The sequence below is a fragment of the Papio anubis genome, chromosome X, assembly GCF_008728515.1.
Source record: "Papio anubis isolate 15944 chromosome X, Panubis1.0, whole genome shotgun sequence".
In the NCBI taxonomy this organism is placed as follows: Eukaryota; Metazoa; Chordata; class Mammalia; order Primates; family Cercopithecidae; genus Papio; species Papio anubis.
The window spans coordinates 96374354-96393731 of NC_044996.1; the positions used below are offsets into that span (position 1 = coordinate 96374354).

At 52.0% G+C, this 19378-nt stretch overlaps 1 protein-coding gene across 2 annotated transcripts; it reads left to right on the top strand.

Annotated features, from left to right (window-relative positions):
• The first annotated feature begins 475 nt into the window (after positions 1 to 475).
• TFE3 (transcription factor binding to IGHM enhancer 3) lies at positions 476 to 14858 on the top strand. 2 transcript variants are annotated; one of them, XM_021932863.2, is made up of 10 exons: positions 476 to 887; positions 3457 to 3570; positions 4615 to 4918; positions 5584 to 5829; positions 5912 to 6016; positions 8784 to 8901; positions 9258 to 9314; positions 9500 to 9575; positions 12051 to 12198; positions 12983 to 14858. In XM_021932863.2, the coding sequence occupies exons 1-10, from the start codon at positions 772 to 774 to the stop codon at positions 13424 to 13426; spliced, it is 1728 nt and encodes a 575-aa protein (XP_021788555.2). In that variant the 5' UTR covers positions 476 to 771; the 3' UTR covers positions 13427 to 14858. The 2 variants fall into 2 exon arrangements, with proteins under 2 accessions (XP_021788555.2, XP_021788556.2); XM_021932864.2 differs by having other exon boundaries at positions 644 to 887; positions 4680 to 4918.
• The last annotated feature ends 4520 nt before the right edge of the window (positions 14859 to 19378 follow it).

Consider the following 19378-nt stretch of genomic DNA (forward strand, 5'->3'; position numbering starts at 1 on the left):
TGCCTCTGCCTCATAGTTATGGCTTTGGCAGAGAGAGCACAGCTAGATCGAGGTTGGGTGCGGTCTGGGCTCAGATATTACGAATATTAGCCGAGAGGGGCGCAGTTCCACCTTCAAGGTGGCCAGGAGGCCCCTCCGTGCATAAACTGTCCATCGATGCCTTAGGCACCAGAAGGACCCAAGGCAATATGTAATATTATCTTGCGGAGGATAATTTGAGAAGAGGGCGTGGCTCGAAACCGACGCAAACATAGAGAGCGTGGCTCAACCCAAAATCACCCCTCTCGCCTATTTGTCGCTGCCCCACAAGGGGCCGTGGTCTGAGTGCTGCTTCTCGGAAGGAGGAGCGGGCCAGTCGCGTTTTTCCCTTCGCGTCAGGCGTCGCTTAGGGCGGGCCTCAAATCGCCATTCAGCGATTGGCCGCCTGGCTAATGTGGGTCGTGGCCAGACAGACGGTCATCCCCAGTGCGGTCACTTCCTGTGGGGTTTCCCATCCCTGGGAGGAGGGGAGGGAGGGAGGAGGGGGAAGACGAGGGGAGGAGGAGCCCGGTCGTCCGAGAGGTTTGGAGTTGGGGGGCGTCGGTCCCTTCTGGGCGGGGGATGACTCACGGCCCATCCCATCTCCCCGACGCCGCCCGCCCGCGCAGTGCTAGCTCCATGGCTTAGCGGAGGAGGAGGCGGTGGCGAGCTGGGGGGAGGGACTCTTGTTTTTGTTGGGGGACCGGGCCGAGGCCCGACCGGCCTGGCAGGGCTCGCCCGGGGCCGGGCGTCATGTCTCATGCGGCCGAGCCACCTCGGGATGGCGTAGAGGCCAGCGCGGAGGGCCCTCGAGCCGTGTTCGTGCTGTTGGAGGAGCGCAGGCCGGCCGACTCGGCTCAGCTGCTCAGGTGCGGTGCCGCCTTGGGCCGGGAGTGCCGACTGGGGCTCCCAGGGGCCTGATCTGGGGGGCAGCGGGGGCCCCGGACTGGGATTGGAGGCCCTCGGCCTAGCCTTGGAGGACGTCGGGGCGCCCGTCTTGGGGGGGCACCTAAGGAATCCGGCAGTGGCCTGCTTGGATCGTGGCTTTATTAAAGGAGTCGTGAGAGTGCATTAAACGGGGTCTGGGTCAGGTTTGGGGAGCCCTTGACTGTGTCTAGAGGGGCCTATTCTGGAGTATCCAGAAACTGGTCTGAGATAGCTGAACTTGGCAGACTGGGACTCTGATTAGAGGCTGAATTCGGGGGTTTTCAGTTGGACATGAGGGGAATGAATTTGAGGGGACACTGTCAGGTGAGGCACTGGTTTTAAGGGAATCCTGGAATCTTTTTCCCTCAGTGTGGGAGAAGGGGTCCTGAGGGACACAAGTGCTGTCCTGGGAGCTTGGTGCCTCTCAGTGACTGGTTGCTGTGTTTGGGGATAACATGAATCTGGAGGGATTTGGAGGTATCTCAGATATGCTGCCTGGGACCAGCCTTGTGAGTGCGTGTGAATGAACAAGAGAAGCAACAACATTCAGCAAGACTTGGCCTGAATAATCCTTTCCCCCCTGCCCGCCCACCCAGCTGGGGCAGATCCCAAGGATAGTGGAAAAGCCCTCTTCCCACACCTGTTAAGGGCCTGAATGGGAGACAGACAGCCAGACAGAGGGCGATGATGTTACCTCTTAGCTCAGAGAAGGCCTCAGACCTTGTTTGGGAACCCAGAGGAGGCTCTTGTTCATGCTGCTACTCGTTCTAGCCTCTCAGCCCTTCCCACTACCTAGCCCCACACCCCTTTTCTTTTTATCTTCTTTTCGATCTCTGAGCTTCTGGGGGTAATCTGTCCATAGAGCTGGAACGAGTACAGATTGCACCATCCCTGCCTGGGTGGATCCCCTCTGACCTCTTCTCATCCTTACTTTTATCAATGGGCTTTGGAGCCCCAGCCCTCCCTGATCACCCCAGTGCCCATCTCTTCCAACTTCTGTGCAATGGGTGTGTGAGCCTTGGTGGTGACGGGGCTCTTTGCCTCCTTTGTGCCTGGGATTGTGCTGAGCTCAGTGGCTCCCCCGAGCTTCCTCTTCCCCACTTCCTGGGTGGTTTTAGGGCTCCATCTGAGGGTGAGGAGAGGAAGGAAGACAGATCCTTGGGGAGGGTAGAGGATTCTTGTCAAGTGAAGTCACCAGCAGTCTCTCAGCATTCTAAATGTTTGGCTAAATTGAAGGATGCATATTCATCCACGTGTGTGTTAACTGTCCCTTGCTCTCTGGGGCTGAGCAGAGCCTTTCTGTATATTGATTCACCATCTTCTAATTCCTCTGTAACAACCTAGGTCATCGCACTAGTGGACATAGTTAAAGGGAGGGGTGTATATGGCTTCTTATTTTGTATGCCAGTGGGTATTGGTGTTGGAGGTGTGTGTGTGTTTTGATCTATCCAAAAAAACAGAAGGCTGGGCAAGCTCCTCCGGCTAAGAAAAGAATGCTTGTATAAAGTGGATCAACCACCCAAATTCTCCCTCTTGTAAATCCAGTCTGTTGGAATGAGGGGAGCCTTTGATATTTCTATTTTATATTTGGGCATGTGTTGGCATCCCATGAACTCTGACTGGGGCTGGGAGAAACTCATTTGTGAAATGGGTTTTCACAAATTTCACTTGACTTTATGTCAAGTGAATTATTCCCAGTTCTCTTTGTGATGCATTCAGTCTGTGTTACAAGGGACTGTTATGCTGAGGGGTGCCCCTACTTGCTCTGTGTGTGTGTGTGTGTGTGTACATACACATATACCTGGGCTCAAATTCAGCTGTAAAGAAAATATTAGGGGGTTGGCCGGGCGCAGTGGCTCACGCCTGTAATCCCAGCACTTTGGGAGGCCGAGGCAGGCGGATCATGAGGTCAGGAGATCGAGACCATCCTGGCCAACATGGTGGAACCCTGTCTCTACTAAAAATACAAAAATTAGCTGGAGGTGGTGATGTGTGCCTGTAATCCCAGCTACTCGGGAGGCTGAGGCACGAGAATCACTTGAACCCAGGGGGCAGAGGTTGCAGTGAGCCGAGATCACACCACTGTATTCCAGCCTGGCGACAGAGCAAGACTTTGTCTTAAAAAAAAAAAAAAAAAAAAGTAGGTGGGTATGGGGGCTGGGAGAACTCTAATAGGAAGTCAGGAATCCTTCTATAAAGTGAATTGTTATTCCTAAATTCTGTTTTCCTCAAACCTAGGTTGTTACAGTGTGGGGGCTGGGATGCAGGCGTTCTTATTATTCTGACTCTTAAGGGACTATGAGTAACACAGTGGGGAGGGGAAAGGAGGATGGGGGAAAGGAGGTGGGAATTCATGGTTGTGTGGTACCCAGCAAGGTGGCCAAGTATGAGGGGCTTGTGCCTTCCTCTTGATTCTCCCCTTCTCTGTCTCTCTCTTTCTCTGTCTCAGGGGAGGGCTGGGGAATAAGGTCCTTCATTCAATCACTGACCACCACTCCACCTCCCCCTCAGCCTGAACTCTTTGCTTCCGGAATCCGGGATTGTTGCTGACATAGAATTAGAAAACGTCCTTGATCCTGACAGCTTCTACGAGCTCAAAAGCCAACCCTTACCCCTTCGCTCAAGGTATGTATGACTTGTCTGTCTGACTCCCTTCCCAATTCCTCAGCGCTCCTCTCCCCTCTTGATGGGCAGAGGCCCTCAGTACCAGCCCAACCCATTCTTTCACCAGTCTGCGTTTTCTAGGTGGTAAAATTAGGGGCCAGAAAGAGCATGTCACACAGGAAAGTGGGTGGCCAAGCTAGGATTCCAGTATCTCTGTCAAGACCCCTCCTGCCTCCCCCCTGCCCACCTGCACACCCATTCATATGCAAGTGTTCCAGCTTCTGGTGTTCCAGCCGGCCTGGAGTGCTCAGAGATAGGGCGTGGCCTGCTTAAACTCTAGTCCCCGGGTGGGCGGGGCCATACCTCTAGCCCCAACTCAGCCCCTTCCCACACTACCAACTCACCCACCCTCAGCCCTTGAGGAGCCCCTGCTGGTCTCTTCTTTCCCCAAGCTTAGAAGTCTAAATGTGCTGAGTCATCGGCCTGGGCTCTGAGAGAGGGGAGGGGAGGTGGAAGAGGGGCAGGAAGAGAGTATTGTGAAATCTCTGAGGTTTTCAAGACTGACTAGCTCCTGGGACCAGAGGCCCAGACAGGGGAGGAAGAGGAACCTGGGGCTCCTCCTATCACCTGACGCCCACCCCCAGGAGCTCAGAGAGCTTCTCTAGCCTCACATTGGGCTTAGGAGCCCTCTGTATCCACATTCTGCTGCCACAGCCTCAATTCTGCTTCTTCTGCTCTCCTGTAAATAGGACAAACACCCCCTTGCAGAGCTGAACAATAGCATCTCCACTTAATATGTGAACAGGCTCAAATCTAGGCTTCACCATAAGGACCAAAGGCTAAAACTCCCCCACCAGACTGACCTCCAATGTGTCCCCCATCAGACTGTGACCCCTGAGAGCCACCACCAAGCCTGGTACCTGTGTCTCTGCTTCTACATTGTGGCCTCGGAAGGCAGAGAACAGGCCTAGTTCCTGTGTCTGCTCCATCACACTACGACCCTTTAGGCTTGGGACGAGACTTTTAGCTTACCTAAAATATGGCCCCATATTTCCCATTCCACAGCCTCCCAATATCACTGCAGGCCACACCAGCCACCCCAGCTACACTCTCTGCATCGTCTTCTGCAGGGGGCTCCAGGACCCCTGCCATGTCGTCATCTTCTTCATCGAGGGTCTTGCTGCGGCAGCAGCTAATGCGGGCCCAGGCGCAGGAGCAGGAGAGGCGTGAGCGTCGGGAACAGGCCGCCGCGGCTCCCTTCCCCAGTCCTGCACCTGCCTCTCCTGCCATCTCTGTGGTTGGCGTCTCTGCTGGGGGCCACACATTGGGCCGTCCACCCCCTGCTCAGGTGCCCAGGGAGGTGCTCAAGGTAAGGTGAGATCCAGAGGCCCTGGGAGGGGGCTCCTGGTGACTGAGGAGTAGTCCTAGGAGCTAGGGATGGCCTTAATGTGCTGGTGATTTGGGGGCTAGGTCTTAGGGGCTCTAAGGAAGGTCCCTGGTACTGTTTAAATGATCTGTGTTCATGTCTCATGTGTTTCGGGTTTCTGAGGTGATCTTGTGAAATTGCGAGGAGTTCTTGGGGGCCATGAGGATGTCTTGGTGAACCATGGAGGCTCATGAGTGCCCCAAGTGGGCCCTGGCTTTGTAGGAAGAGCTTCATATGTGTGGGATACGTTAGTTCTTTGGCCATCAGGGGGTCTTGGGGAAGCATTGTATGGTTCCCATGTCTATTAGGTGGTGTCAGAGACTAGGGTGGGGAATCTTGGGGACTGTGACAGGGTTTTCCAGAAACTACGAGGGATCCTGTCAGTCATAGGTGGATCTTGGCAGCTGTGAAGGATTTCTGAGAAAGAGAGTTTGGGTCCTGGGGGAGACTTGCCAATGTTTTTGGGGTGTTCTGAGATTCTGGGTCCAGCTTGTCTGCCTGAGTCTAGGCACCGATGAGTTAGGAGGGTCAGGCTGGAGCTCAGAGTCACCCCTTTGAGTCGTGTTCTGCCTTGTCCCCTCCTTTTCCTTGTCTACCTTATTCCACAGGTGCAGACCCACCTGGAGAACCCAACGCGCTACCACCTGCAGCAGGCGCGCCGGCAGCAGGTGAAACAGTACCTGTCCACCACACTCGGGCCCAAGCTGGCTTCCCAGGCCCTCACCCCACCGCCGGGGCCCACAAGTGCCCAGCCGCTGCCTGCCCCCGAGGCTGCCCACACTACCGGCCCTACAGGCAGTGCGCCCAACAGCCCCATGGCGCTGCTCACCATCGGGTCCAGCTCAGAGAAAGAGGTAAGAGGCTACAGCCAAACCTCCTCCCACATTCCCCTCCCAAATTCTTCTAACCCTGTATGATACTTACTTCTTCCCCTAGATTGATGATGTCATTGATGAGATCATCAGCTTGGAGTCCAGTTACAATGATGAAATGCTCAGCTATCTGCCCGGAGGCACCACAGGACTGCAGCTCCCCAGCACGGTGAGGCCCTGAGATGGGAGGTTGGTCTGAAAATTAGGGCATTTCTGTATCACCAAGACCATACTCAGCTGGCTGTGTGTATATGAGACCCTTGCCTGGATTGTGCTAAGATAGAGAGGGAGGCCTTATGGTGAGAATAGGGTATGTCAATGCCCTTGGACCTTGTTGGACTGTGTTGAGAGGTGGGCCATGTAAACTGTGAAAGATACAGGTGGGGAGTTCACTGAGACAGCAGGGTATATCAAAGTGCTTAGGCTTTGCTGTGAGAAGTACCAAGAGATGATAATCTTTTCTTTTTTTTTTCTGTGACAGAGTCTCGCTCTGTCACTCAGGCTGGAGTGCAGTGGTGCAATCTTGGCTCACTGCAATCTCTGCCTCCCAGGTCCAAGCAATTCTCCTGCCTCAGCCTCCTGAGTAGCTGGGATTATAGGCACGTGCCACCACACCTGGCTGATTTTTGTATCTTTAGTAGAGACAGGGTTTCACCGTGTTAGCCAGGATGGTCTCAATCTCCTGACTTTGTGATCTGCCTGCCTTGGCCTCCCAAAGTGCTGGGATTACAGGCCTGAGCCACTGTGCCCAGCCTAACTTGCTTTATTTATTTATTTATTTTTAATTTAATTTTTTTTTTTTTTTTTTGAGATGGAGTTTCACTCTTCTTGTCCAGGCTGGAATGCAATGGTGTGATCTCTGCTCATTGCACCCTCTGCCTCCTGGGTTCAAGCGATTCTCCTGCCTCAGCCTCCCAAGTAGCTGAGATTACAGGTGCCTGCCAGCATGCCTGGCTAATTTTTGTATTTTAGTAGAAACGGGGTTTCACTGTGTTGGTCAGGCTGGTCTCGAACTCCTGACCTCAGGTGATCCACCCACCTCGGCCTCCCAAAGTTCTCGGATTACAGGCTTGAGCCACCGCGCCCAGCCTATTTATTTATTTTTGAGATAGGGTCTTGCTCTGTCACCCAGGCTGGAGTGCAGTGGTGTAATCTTGGCTCACTGCAGCCTCCACCTTCCGGGCTCAAGTGATCCTCCCACCTCAGCCTCCCAAGTACCTGGGACCACAGGCTTGTGTCACCATGCCTGGCTAATTTTTTGTATTTTTAGTAGAGACAGGGTCTCACTATGTTGCCCAGGCTGGTCTCGAACTCCTGAGCTCAAGCCATCCACCCACCTTGGCCTCCTAAAGTGCTGGGATTACAGACATAGCCACATGCGAGGTCATAACTACAAACTTTGGGAGGCATGCCAAGTAGCTGTAGTTTTGCTTTTTTCCAACTTATCAATAGGATGGAAGCATGTATAAAAATGGGACTAATTTATCAGAACTTTTGATTGATTTGGACACAGCGAGAGATTGGGACCTTATATGTGGCAGACTGGAAGTGGGTTCAAGAGATTAAAACTCATGAAGAGGTGGGATTTGGATATATTTTATTTTATTTTTATTTATTTACTTATTTATTTATTTTGAGATGGAATCTCACTCTGTTGCCCAGGCTGGAGTGCAGTGGCGTGATCTCGGCTGAATGTAACCTCCACCTCCTGTTTCAGCCTCCCAAGTAGCTGGGACTACAGGTGCAGGCCACCATGCCTGGCTAATTTTGTTGTTGTTGTTGTTTTTGGACAGAGTTTGACTCTTTGCCCAGGCTGGAGTGCAATGCGTGATCACCGGCTCACCGCAGCCCTCTACTGCCGGGTTCAAGCAGATTCTCCTGCCTCAGCCTCCCAAGTAGCTGGGATTGCAGGCATGTGCCACCACCCGGCTAATTTTGTATTTTAGTAGAGGGTTTCTCCATGTTGGTCAGGCTGGTCTTGAACTCCTGACCTCAGGTAATCCACCTGCCTCAGCCTCCCAAAGTGCTGGGGTTACAGGCATGAGCCACCACGCCCGGCTGTTTTGTATTTTTAGTAGAGATGGAGTTTCACCATGTTGGCCAGGCTGGTCATGAACTCCTGACCTCAAGTGATCCGCCCGCCTCAGCCTCCCAAAGTGCTGGGATTACAGGTGTGAGCCACCACACTTGGCCCTAGGTATACTTCAGATTAGCGTGCTGCTGCAGAGTATATCCAGGAAAGTGTGAAGGAGAAAAAAAAAAAAAAAACAAAAACTAGGCTGACATAAAGCAGTGCTAATTGAATAGTTGGGTAAGAATCTCCTGAGAGAACAGAATGTGCAAGAAGATACTGGAGTCAGGACCTTGGTCCACAGCAGCAGGAGACCCTGATGTGGAAGATGGTACAACTTGATCAGAGTGAAAGACTGGAGATTAGGTTGGAATTCTCCAGAAGGCCAGATTTTGGATAGAATGTTGTCATGACAATTTACCGAGGTCAGAGAAGATTGGGTTGGAGTGTTCCAAGAATGCTGGATTGGAATGTTGTGCTGGGAGGAGCTAACGGACTGGAATGTCGCATCAGAGCCGACAAAGACCTGAGAAGGGTGGTTTTCCAGCATTTCTTCTCAGAGCCAGCCCCGGGGTTTGGGAAAGGGGCTTTAGAGGTCACTGAGGGATATGAGGGACTGGAGGAAGTGATAAGCAGGCCAGGCAGGCTCCAGTCTCCCAGTGAAGCAAGGTAGGTCGGGTTTGCTCTGTCCTCCCTGTTTGGTCGCCATGTGAATTTGCCTTGAAGGAGAAGCAAGGGTTCTGGTGCTGAGTCAGCCAGTCTTTGCATTAGAGGGATATGTGGAAGCTCCGGAACCTGGTTCTGAGGAGGAGCCAAGCCTGGGGTTTGTTCCCAACTGGTGGTTCTCTGCCCTCTCTGCCCCCAGCTGCCTGTGTCAGGGAATCTGCTTGATGTGTACAGTAGTCAAGGCGTGGCCACGCCAGCAATCACTGTCAGCAACTCCTGCCCAGCTGAGCTGCCCAACATCAAACGGGAGATCTCTGGTAGGTGATAGGGTCTTGGTCCCATGGCCCTACACTTTACCCCAGGTGAGCCCTGTGCCTGCCAGGTCTAGAGATGGGCCTGATTCTGGGGAAAATGGTTTGGACATACAGAAATGGGGGCTGTTTATCCCCTTTCCCCATGTGGCTTGTGGTCTTGCTTTCACCCCGCTTCCTCTCACTTCCTCTCATCTTGGATTTAACAACCAGCCTATCACCAAGGCTTAAAATAGAAAAAAAGAGGCACTTTTTAAAAACGGCATTTCCCCTGCTTTCGGCTACCAAACCCTACCTTAGCATCTGCATGCGTTTCTTGCCTTCCTGTGCCCAGAGGCCCTGATCACTCCACTCTTTTCCAGAGACCGAGGCAAAGGCCCTTTTGAAGGAACGGCAGAAGAAAGACAATCACAACCTAAGTAAGCCAGAAAGCGTGTGCACTGCCCAGGTGCTGTGCAGGCCTGCCTCACCCCGAGTCCTGGCCCCCCATGGGGAACTCCTTCCCTGCAACAGCCTCCCAACTCCCTACTTTCTGTCTCTTCCATTCTTGGCTAATTGACAACTCTTTCTCCCCCTCTTTCTTCCTCTCCTCCCCTCTCCAAAGTTGAGCGTCGCAGGCGATTCAACATTAACGACAGGATCAAGGAACTGGGCACTCTCATCCCTAAGTCCAGTGACCCGTGAGTCTGGGCTGGGACCCTGCCAGTGGGAGGTGGGGCAGGCGTCCCATGCTACTAAAATTGTGTCTTGGTGGGATCACCAGGCAGTCTTGGCCCAGGCATTTCTCTTCTGGTTCTTTCTCAGCCTGAGCAGGGTTGCAGAGCCTCACTGTGTCAGCACCTAAAATTTTAGGCACATAATGTTATGGTCTGTAGGCCCCATCTGGTCTCCGTAGGATATATGCACCTACTTTTCTGTTCACTTAGTACTTCCTTTTTTTTCTTTCTTTTTGAGATGGAGTCTCATTCTGTCACCCAGGCTGGAGTGCAGTGGTGCAATGGTACTTCCTTTATTTATTCAAGATTTGTTTATTGGCCGGGTGTGGTGGCTCATGCCTGTAATCCCAGCACTTTGAGAGGCCGAGGCGGGTGGATCACCTAAGGTCAGGAGTTTGGCCTGGCCAGCATGGTGAAACCCCCTCTCTACTAAAAATACAAAGAAGTTAGCCCGCGTGTGGTGGCTCACACCTGTAATCCTAGCACTTTGGGAGGAGGCCGAGGCGGAAGAGGCGGATCGAGGTCAGGAGTTGAAGGCCAACATGGTGAAACCCTGTCTCCACCTAAAAATACAAAAAATTTAGCTGCACATGGTGGCACGCACCTGTAATCCCAGCTACTTGGGATGAGGAGCAGGAAGGAATCACTTGAACCTGGGAGGTGGAGGTTGCAGTGAACCAATATGGCCACTGCACTCAGCCTGGGTGACAAGGCAAGACCGTCTCAAAAAAAAAAGATGGCCAGGCAGTGGCTCAGCCTGTAATCCAGCACTTTGGGAGAGCCGAAGTGAGGTGGATCCACCCGAGGTCAGGAGTCAGAGACCATCCTGGCTAACACCGTGAAACCCGTCTCTAGTAAAAAAATACAAAAATTAGCGAGTGGTGGTGGTGCCTGTAGTCCCAGCTACTCGGAGGCTAGAGACTGGGAGAATAAGCGTGAACCAGGCAGACTTGCAGTGAGCCGAGATCGTGCCACTGCACTCCAGCCCTGGAACTGAAACAAGACTCCCTTTCAAAAAAAAAAAAGATGGCAGGTGTGGTGGGAGGCCGGGGCAAGGCAGGAGTGAATCCGCGAGGTCAGGAGATGGAGACCATCCTGGCCAACATGCTGAAACCCCATCTCTATTAAAAATACAAAAATTAGCCAGGTGTGGTGGTGGCACCTGTAATCCCAGCACCTGAGGAGGCGAGACGGGTGGATCACTTGAGGTCAAGAGTTGGAGACCAGCCTGGCCAACATGGTGAAACCCCGTCTCTATAAAAAATACAAAAAAAATTAGCGGGGCATGGTGGCACAGGCCTGTAATCCCAGCTACTCAGAAGATTGAGGCAGGAGAATCGCTTGAACCCGGGAGGTGGAAGTTACAGTGAGCCGAGATTGTGCCACTGCACTCCAGCCTGAGTGACAGAGCGAGACTCCATCCCCCACCCCCTTCCCCCAAAAAAAAGGAGAAGAGAAAGATTTATTTATTGAGCCTCTGGTTTGTGCCAGGTACCATATTAGGCCCTAAAGATACCAGAGGGAGGCTGGGCATGGTGGCTCATGCGTATAATCCCAGCACTTTGGGAGGCCGAGGTGGGCAGATCACGAGGTCAGAAGGTCGAGACCATCCTGGCTAACACAGTGAAACCCTGGCTCTACTAAAAATACAAGAAATTAGCCAGGTGTGGTGGTGGGCACCTGTAGTCCCAGCTACTCGGGAGGCTGGGGCAGGAGAATGGCGTGAACCCGGGAGGCTGAGCTGACAGTGAGCTGAGATCGCACCACTGCACTCCAGCCTGGGTGACAGAGCAAGACTCTGTCTCAAAAAAAAAAAAAAAAAAATACCAGAGGGAACAAAACAGACCTCATGAAACTGATGTTTTAGTAGGGGCAGACAAATAGTAAACATCCATGAGATCCATTATGATGAGTGTTATGAGAAGAATAAAGACTGGAAGGAAAATGGGAGAATGTTGGAGAGGGTTACAGTTTGGGGTAAGGAAGGTGAGGACAGGGCAGGCCCCAACTGACAAGGAAACGTTTGAATAAAGAGCCTAAGGAGGCAAGGGAGGGAGCCGCATAGGTCTCTGGGGGTAAGAGTATTCAAGGCAGAGGGCACAGCTGGGATTGATGCCCTGCGATGGGAATGGTTTTCCGTATTCTAGGAGCACTGAGATACCAATGTGGCTATAGTGAGATCAATCAGAGAGACATAGGGAAGAGAGGAATCCTAAGGGGTCAGGTCAGAGACGGCTTCTAGGGTTTGGAGTGTGATGGGGCACCGTTGGAAGATTCCAGGCGGGAAGTTTTCCTCTGGGTACTCCATATCTTTAAAGGACCCCAGCCTCAAGTTCTAGGCATGTGGTGGGAGGTTCCCACCTGGTGCAATCCCCGCCTCAGCTCCTGAGAAACCCCTCATGTGGCATTTCCCACTTGCCTCCCACTTGGGCCCCACAGGGAGATGCGCTGGAACAAGGGCACCATCCTGAAGGCCTCTGTGGATTATATCCGCAAGCTGCAGAAGGAGCAACAGCGCTCCAAAGACCTGGAGAGCCGGCAGCGATCCCTGGAGCAGGCCAACCGCAGCCTGCAGCTCCGAATTCAGGTTTGAAAAGAGGAGATGGTGGTGGGGGAAGTAGGGGAGAGCTTCCTGCAGGTGGAGACAGAGAGAAAGCGGGACAGGGTTTCCCTTCCTGGCATACTTGGGGTATCCCCGGGCTTCCCAACTCACATGTTGGTGATAGTGATAATGATAAGTAATAATCATAATATTAACAGGGATAATATTGCTAACGTACATAGCTTTTAGCTTGTGCTCTGTACTGTGACAAGAGCTTTATATTCACTAACTTATTCAATCCTCACAATTCTATGAGATAGGGGCTTTTTTTGTTTTGTTTTTTTTGACACGGAGTTTTGCTCTTGTTGCCCAGGCTGGAGTGCAATGGCACAATCTCGGCTCACTGCAACCTCCGCCTCCCGGGTTCAAGCAGTTCTCCTGTCTCAGTCTCCTGAGTAGCTACAATTATAGGCATGCACCACCACGCCCAGCTAATTTTTGTATTTTTAGTAGATATGGGGTTTCTCCATGTTGGTCAGGCTGGTCTCAAACTCCCGACCTCAGGTGATCCACCTACCTCAGCCTCCCAAAGTGATTACAGGCGTCAGCCACCACGCCTGGCCTAGGGGCCATTATTATATACCCACTTTACAGTTTGCGACTCTGAAGCTTCAGAGATGTTAAGCACCTTGCCTAAAGTTTTCCAAGTAGTGAGTAGCAGAAGCTGAATTCCAACCCAGGGAACCTACCCTTTTCAACCTTTACACTCCTCTGCCTCTAAGGGACTCTGAACCCTACTTATCCTGCACCCAACCCTTATTTTTTACAGGAGCTAGAACTGCAGGCCCAGATCCATGGCCTGCCGGTACCTCCCACCCCAGGGCTGCTCTCCCTGGCCACGACTTCGGCTTCTGACAGCCTCAAGCCAGAGCAGCTGGACATTGAGGAGGAGGGCAGGCCAGGCGCAGCAACGTTCCATGTAGGGGGGGGACCTGCCCAGAATGCTCCCCATCAGCAGCCCCCTGCACCGCCCTCAGATGCCCTTCTGGACCTGCACTTTCCCAGTGACCACCTGGGGGACCTGGGAGACCCCTTCCACCTAGGGCTGGAGGACATTCTGATGGAGGAGGAGGAGGGGGTGGTGGGAGGACTGTCGGGGGGTGCCCTGTCCCCACTGCGGGCTGCCTCCGATCCCCTGCTCTCTTCAGTGTCCCCTGCTGTCTCCAAGGCCAGCAGCCGCCGCAGCAGCTTCAGCATGGAGGAGGAGTCCTGATCAGGCCTCACCCCTCCCCTGGGACTTCCCCACCCAGGAAAGGAGGACCAGTCAGGATGAGGCCCCGCCTTTTCCCCCACCCTCCCATGAGACTGCCCTGCCCAGGTATTCTGGGGGGAAGAGGAGAAGTGATCAGGCCCCACCCCTGTAATCAGGCAAGGAGGAGGAGTCAGATGAGGCCCTGCACCTTCCCCAAAGGAACCGCCCAGTGCAGGTATTTCAGAAGGAGAAGGCCGGAGAAGGACCTGAGATCAAGGCCTGCCCCCTGGGGATCACAGCCTCACCCCTGCCCCCGTGGGACTCATCCTTGTCCAGGTGAGGGAAGGAGACAGGATGAGGTCTTGCGCCTGTACCCTAGGGACTGTCCTAGCCAGGTCTCCTGGGAAAGGGAGATGTGAGGATGTTGCTCCATCCTTTGTCTTGGAACCACCAGTCTAGTCCATCCTGGCACAGAAGAGGAGTCAAGTAATGGAGGTCCCAGCCCTGGGGGTTTAAGCTCTGCCCCTTCCCCCTGAACCCTGCCCTGCTCTGCCCAGGCAAGGAACAGAAACGAGGATGAGACCCGGCCCCTTCCCCTGGGAACTCTCCTGGCCTTCTAGGAATGGAGGAGCCAGGCCCCACCCCTTCCCTATAGGAACAGCCCAGCACAGGCATTTCAGGTGTGGAAGAATCAGTAGGACCAGGCCACCACTCATGCTTGTGGAGATCACAGCCCCACCCTTGTCCCTCAGCAACATCCCATCTAAGCATTCCACACTGCAGGGAGGAGTGGTACTTAAGCTCCCCTGCCTTAACCTGGGACCAACCTGACCTAACCTAGGAGGGCTCTGAGCCAACCTTGCTCTTGGGGAAGGGGACAGATGATGAAATTTCATGGATGAATTTTCCAGACCTATATCTGGAGTGAGAGGCCCCCACCCTTGGGCAGAGTCCTGCCTTCTTCCTTGAGGGGCAGTTTGGGAAGGTGATGGGTATTAGTGGGGGACTGGGTTCAGGTTACCAGGACCAGTACCTCAGTATTCTTTTTCAACATGTAGAGCAACAGGATGAAGGAAGGGGCTATCCTGGGAGCTCCCCAGCCCAGGAAAAACTGGAAGCCTTCCCCCAGCAAGGCAGAGGCTTGGAGGAGGGTTGTAAAAGCATATTGTACCCCTCATTTGTTTATCTGAATTTTTTATTGCTCCACATACTGAGAATCTAGGCCACCCCAACCTCTGTCCCCCACCCAGTTCTTCATTTGGAGGAATCACCCCATTTCAGAGTTATCAAGAGACACTCCCCCCTCCATTCCCACCCTTCATACCTACACCCAAGGTTGTCAGCTTTGGATTGCTGGGGCCAGGCCCCAGGGAAGGTATACTGAGGGGTCTATAGGTTTGTGATTAAAATAATAAAAGCTAGGCGTGTTTGATGCGCTTTTAACTTTGGCAAAGAGTCTCCTGTCCTTGTTTTTCACTGTGCAGTGAACATGGCCCATGCAGGCCAAGAGGGATAAAAGTCCTTGGGAGAAACAGATTCCAGAAGAATGGATAAAATAATTTAGAAAGGAAGAGGGCATGGAGGAAGACTATGCAAACAAAAGACATTAGTCCTTTTAAAGACCAATCACCAGGCACAATTTTAACTGCTGCAAGTGTTTTATCTAATTTATTTCTCCAAAGGAATGTTAGTCAGAACATGCTGCTTCTTACTTCCATTTGGTCTTTGAAGAAGCTGAGGAATAGAATTGAACTGTTCTGAAGATACGCAAGCCTGTAAATGGGTGAGGCGGTAAAACAGTAAAGTCAGGTGAGTGAGGGCTCGATTGAAAAATGCCGCTGAGGGCAGAGGGGGAAAGAAGCTTTTCTTGCAAATCCACTTTTGAAACTGATAAGGAAGTCTATGAGGATATTTCCTGGCAGACAACAGAGGTATTCAAGGTGGTGGAAAGGGCAGACAAATATCTGAAAGGCAGAGAAACAGGCAACCAAATGAATTTTGGAACAGATGTTGAGATTTTGGGAGAATTTAAATGAACACAAGTATCTTCTTGAAGGCTGGGAAAAAGTATTTTTCCCGCAATTTCTCAACCAGACACTGACTCCTAGAATAAGCATCAAGCCTGGTCCCTCCATTTCCCCCACCAGACTGTGACCTCTGAGGGCTGGAACTGGGCTTGGTCACTGTGACTCCTCTCTCTCTTTTTTTTTTTTTTTTTTTTTTTTGAGACAGAGTCTCACCCTGTCACCCAGGCTGGAGTGCAGTGGCATGATCTCGGCTCACTGCAACCTCTGCCTCCCAGGTTCAGGTAATTATCCTGTCTCAACCTCTCAAGTAGCTGGGATTACAGGCACCTGCCACCACACCCAGCTAATTTTTTGTGTTTTTAGTAGAGATGGGGTTTCACCATGATGGCCAGGCTGGTTTCGAACTCCTGACCTCAAGTGATCCTCCTGCCTTAGCCTCTCAAAGTGGTAGGATTACAGGCGTCAGCCTAGAAAGCTGGCTCTTTCTAACCTGTCACATTGCTACCCCTCCAAGCTTGGTTGCTGAATCTCTGTAACCAGACTGATGGCTCCCTAATAACCTTTATTTTTCTCCTCAACTTTGCTATACTGTCTCTCTCTCTTTTTTTTTTTTTTTTTGAAGTGGAGTCTCGCTCTGTTGCCCAGGCTGAAGTACAGTGGCACAATCTCTGCTAACTGCAACCTCTGCCTCCCAGGTTCAAGCGACTCACATGCCTCAGCCTCCCAAGTACCTGGGATTACAGGCGCACAACCACGCCCAGCTAATTTTTGTATTTTTAGCAGAGACAGGGTCTCACCATGTTACCCAGGCTGGTCTCAGACTCCTGGCCTCAAGTGATACACCTGTCACGGCCCCCCAAGGTGGGATTACAGGCATAAGCCACCATACCTGGCTCTATACTCTCCTCTTAATTTAATTTAATTTAATTAATTTATTTATTTGAGACAGGGTTTCCCTGTCACCTAGGCTGGGGTGCAGTGGCGTGATCTCAGCTCACTGGAACCTCCGCCTCCCAGGTTCAAGTGATTCTCCTGCCTCAGGCTCCTGAGTAGCTGGGATTACAGGCATGTGCCACCACGCCAAGTAAATCTAGTACTTTTTTATAATGAGTCTCGGCCCTTTGCTCAGGCTGGAGTGCAGCACGGTCTCAGCTCACTGCAATCCCCACCTCCCAGGCTCAAGCTACCCTCCTGCCTAGCCTCCTGGAGTAGGTGGGATTACAGGCACCTGCCACCACTGGCTAATTTTTGTATTTTTGCCACAGACAGATTTCACCTATGTTGGCTGGTTGGTCTCAACTCCCTGACCTCAGGATCCACCCGCCTGCCTCCCAAAGTGCTGGAAAGTACAGGTGAGCTTTACCATGCTTCTTGGTCTTTTTTTTTTTTTTTTTTTTTTAAGACAGAGTCTGTTCTCTAGTCGCCCACTGGAGTGTGCAATGGCGCCATCTCGCTCACTCGGCAACCTCTGCCTCCCAGGTTCAAGTGATTCTCCTGGGCTCTCAGCCTCGAAAGAAGCACATAGACACTGCCACTACCACCGCTAATTTTTGTATTTTTAGTAGAGATGGAGTTACACCGTGTTGGCCAGGCTGGTCTTGAACTCCTGACCTCAAATGATCCGCCCGCCTCGGCCTCCCAAATTGCTGGGATTACAGACATGAGCCACAGCCCCTGGCCCAATTTTTTTGAACTTTTAGTAGAGACTGGGTTTCACCATGTTGTCAGGCTGGTCATGCACTCCTGACCTCAGATGATTCGCCCACCTCGGCCTCCCAAATTGTTGGGATTACGGACGTGAGCCACCACGCCTGGCCTCTTCTTTATTTTTTAAACGTAACATGTAATGCCCAGAGGGTTTTTTTGGGGGGGGAGGTGGGGACAGGGTCTCATTCTGTCACCCAGACTGGAGTGCAGTGGAATGATCTTGGCTCACCACAACCTCCACCTTCCAGGTTCAAGCGATTCTCCTGCCTCAGCCTCCTGAGTAGCTGGGATTACAGACACATGCCACTACTGCCTGGCTAATTTTTGTATTTTTAGTAGAGATGGGTTTTCACCATGTTGGCCAGGCTGGTCTTGAACTCCTGATCTCAAATGATCCAACTGCCTCGGCCTCCCAAAGTGCTGGGATTACAGAGTTTTTTTTTTGTTTGTTTGTTTGTTTTTAGATGAAGTCTCACTCTGTCGCCCAGGCTGGAGTGCAGTGGTACGATCTTGGCTCACTGCAACCTCTGGCTTCCAGGTTCAAGCCATTCTCCTGCCCCAGCCTCCCGGGTGGCTGGGACTACAGGCGCACGCCACCACGCCTGGCTAATTTTTTGTATTTTTAGTAGACGGGGTTTCACCGTGTTAGCCAGGATGGTCTTGATCTCCTGACCTTGTGATCCACCCACCTCAGCCTCCCAGAGTGCTGGGATTACAGGCGTGAGCCACCGCACCTGGCCTCCCAGAGTTTTTTAAAAGTTTTTCTGAAATAATTTTAGATTTACAGAAGAGTTGCATCACCATTAGTGAGCTTTCATACCTGTCACCCACCTCCCCTTAATGTTAACATCCTACACAACCATGGCACATTTACCAGTGCTAAGAAAATAACATTGGGCCGGGCACAGTGGCTCACGCCTGTAATCCCAGCACTTTGGGAGGCCGAGACGGGCAGATCACGAGGTCAGGAGATCGAAACCATCCTGGCTAACATGGTGAAACCCTGTCTCTACTAAAAATACAAAAAATTAGCCGGGCGTGGTGGCAGGCACCTGTAGTCCCAGCTACTCGGGAGGCTGAGGCAGGAGAATGGCGTGAACCCAGGAGGCTGACAGTGAGCCGAGATCGCGCCACTGCACTCCAGCCTTGGCGACAGAGTGAGACTCTGTCTCAAAAAAAAAAAAAAGAAAATAACATTGGTAGAGTGCTATTGACCCAACTTCAGACTTTATTTGGATTTCACTGGTGAAATTTTTCCACTAACGTTTTTTCTGTGCTAGGATCCAAGTAAGGATGCCATACTACTTATTCCTGTGAAACAAATGGCCACAATCTTAGTGGCTCCAAACAATACACATAAATTATCTCTCAGGTTTTGCAAGTCAGGAATCCAGGCTGGGCTCAGCTGGGTCCTCAGCTTCAGCCTCTCTAAGGCACAATCAAAGAAGGAGTAGGGCAGGATTGAGGACTTCTCTGAACGTGCGACTGGGGAAGGATCTGCTCTGTGCTCCTGTATTTGTTGGCAGGATCCGGTTCTCTGCAGCTTGTTGGACAGAGGGCCCCAGTTCCTTGCTGGCTGTCAGCCAGAGGTGCCCACCATCCACACCTTTCCACGCGGTGGCTCACAGCATGGTAGTTTGCTTCAGCCAAGCCAGCAAGAGAAAGAGTTGGCTAGCAAAACAGAGGTCACATCTCTTGTGATCTAATTATGGAAGTGATACCCCTCAAGGTTGAGGCATTCTGTTGCTTGGAAACAAGTTAACTGAACGGGGAGGGGATTACACAAGACCAAGAATATAGCAGGCAGGGAGCACTGGTTGAGTGTATCTCAGAAGGCACCTACCGCAGATACTATGTTGTACTAAGTGGTCCTATCTTCTTGGTTTTTGCAGACAGTTTCTCAGTCTGTCCACTGAGAAGTCCTACAAATCGTGCTATTCCAGAAACAATGAGCACATCTAGTGGCCAGATCTTGGTTTCTTTTTTGTTGTTGTTGTTGAGACGGAGTTTCACTCTTGTCGCTCAGGCTGGAGTGCAATGGTGCAATCTTGGCTCACTGCAACCTCCGCCTCCTGGGTTCAAGCGATTCTCCTGCCTCTGAGTAGCTGAGACTGCAGGTGCTGGCCACCATGCCTGACTACTTTATGTATTTTTAGTAGAGAGAAGGTTTCGCCGTGTTGGCCAGGCTGATCTTGAACTCCTGTCCTCAGGTGATCGCCCACCTTGGCCTCCCAAAGTG

What these genes read in the sequence shown, in the direction of transcription:
- TFE3 (XM_021932863.2), top strand. Translation starts at nt 772, where the DNA reads ATGTCTCATGCGGCCGAGCCACCTCGGGATGGCGTAGAGGCCAGCGCG. An exon ending in GACTCGGCTCAGCTGCTCAG is followed by an intron (nt 888 to 3,456) that starts GTGCGGTGCCGC and finishes CCTCCCCCTCAG; the next exon opens with CCTGAACTCTTTGCTTCCGG. An exon ending in ATCCCTAAGTCCAGTGACCC is followed by an intron (nt 9,576 to 12,050) that starts GTGAGTCTGGGC and finishes TGGGCCCCACAG; the next exon opens with GGAGATGCGCTGGAACAAGG.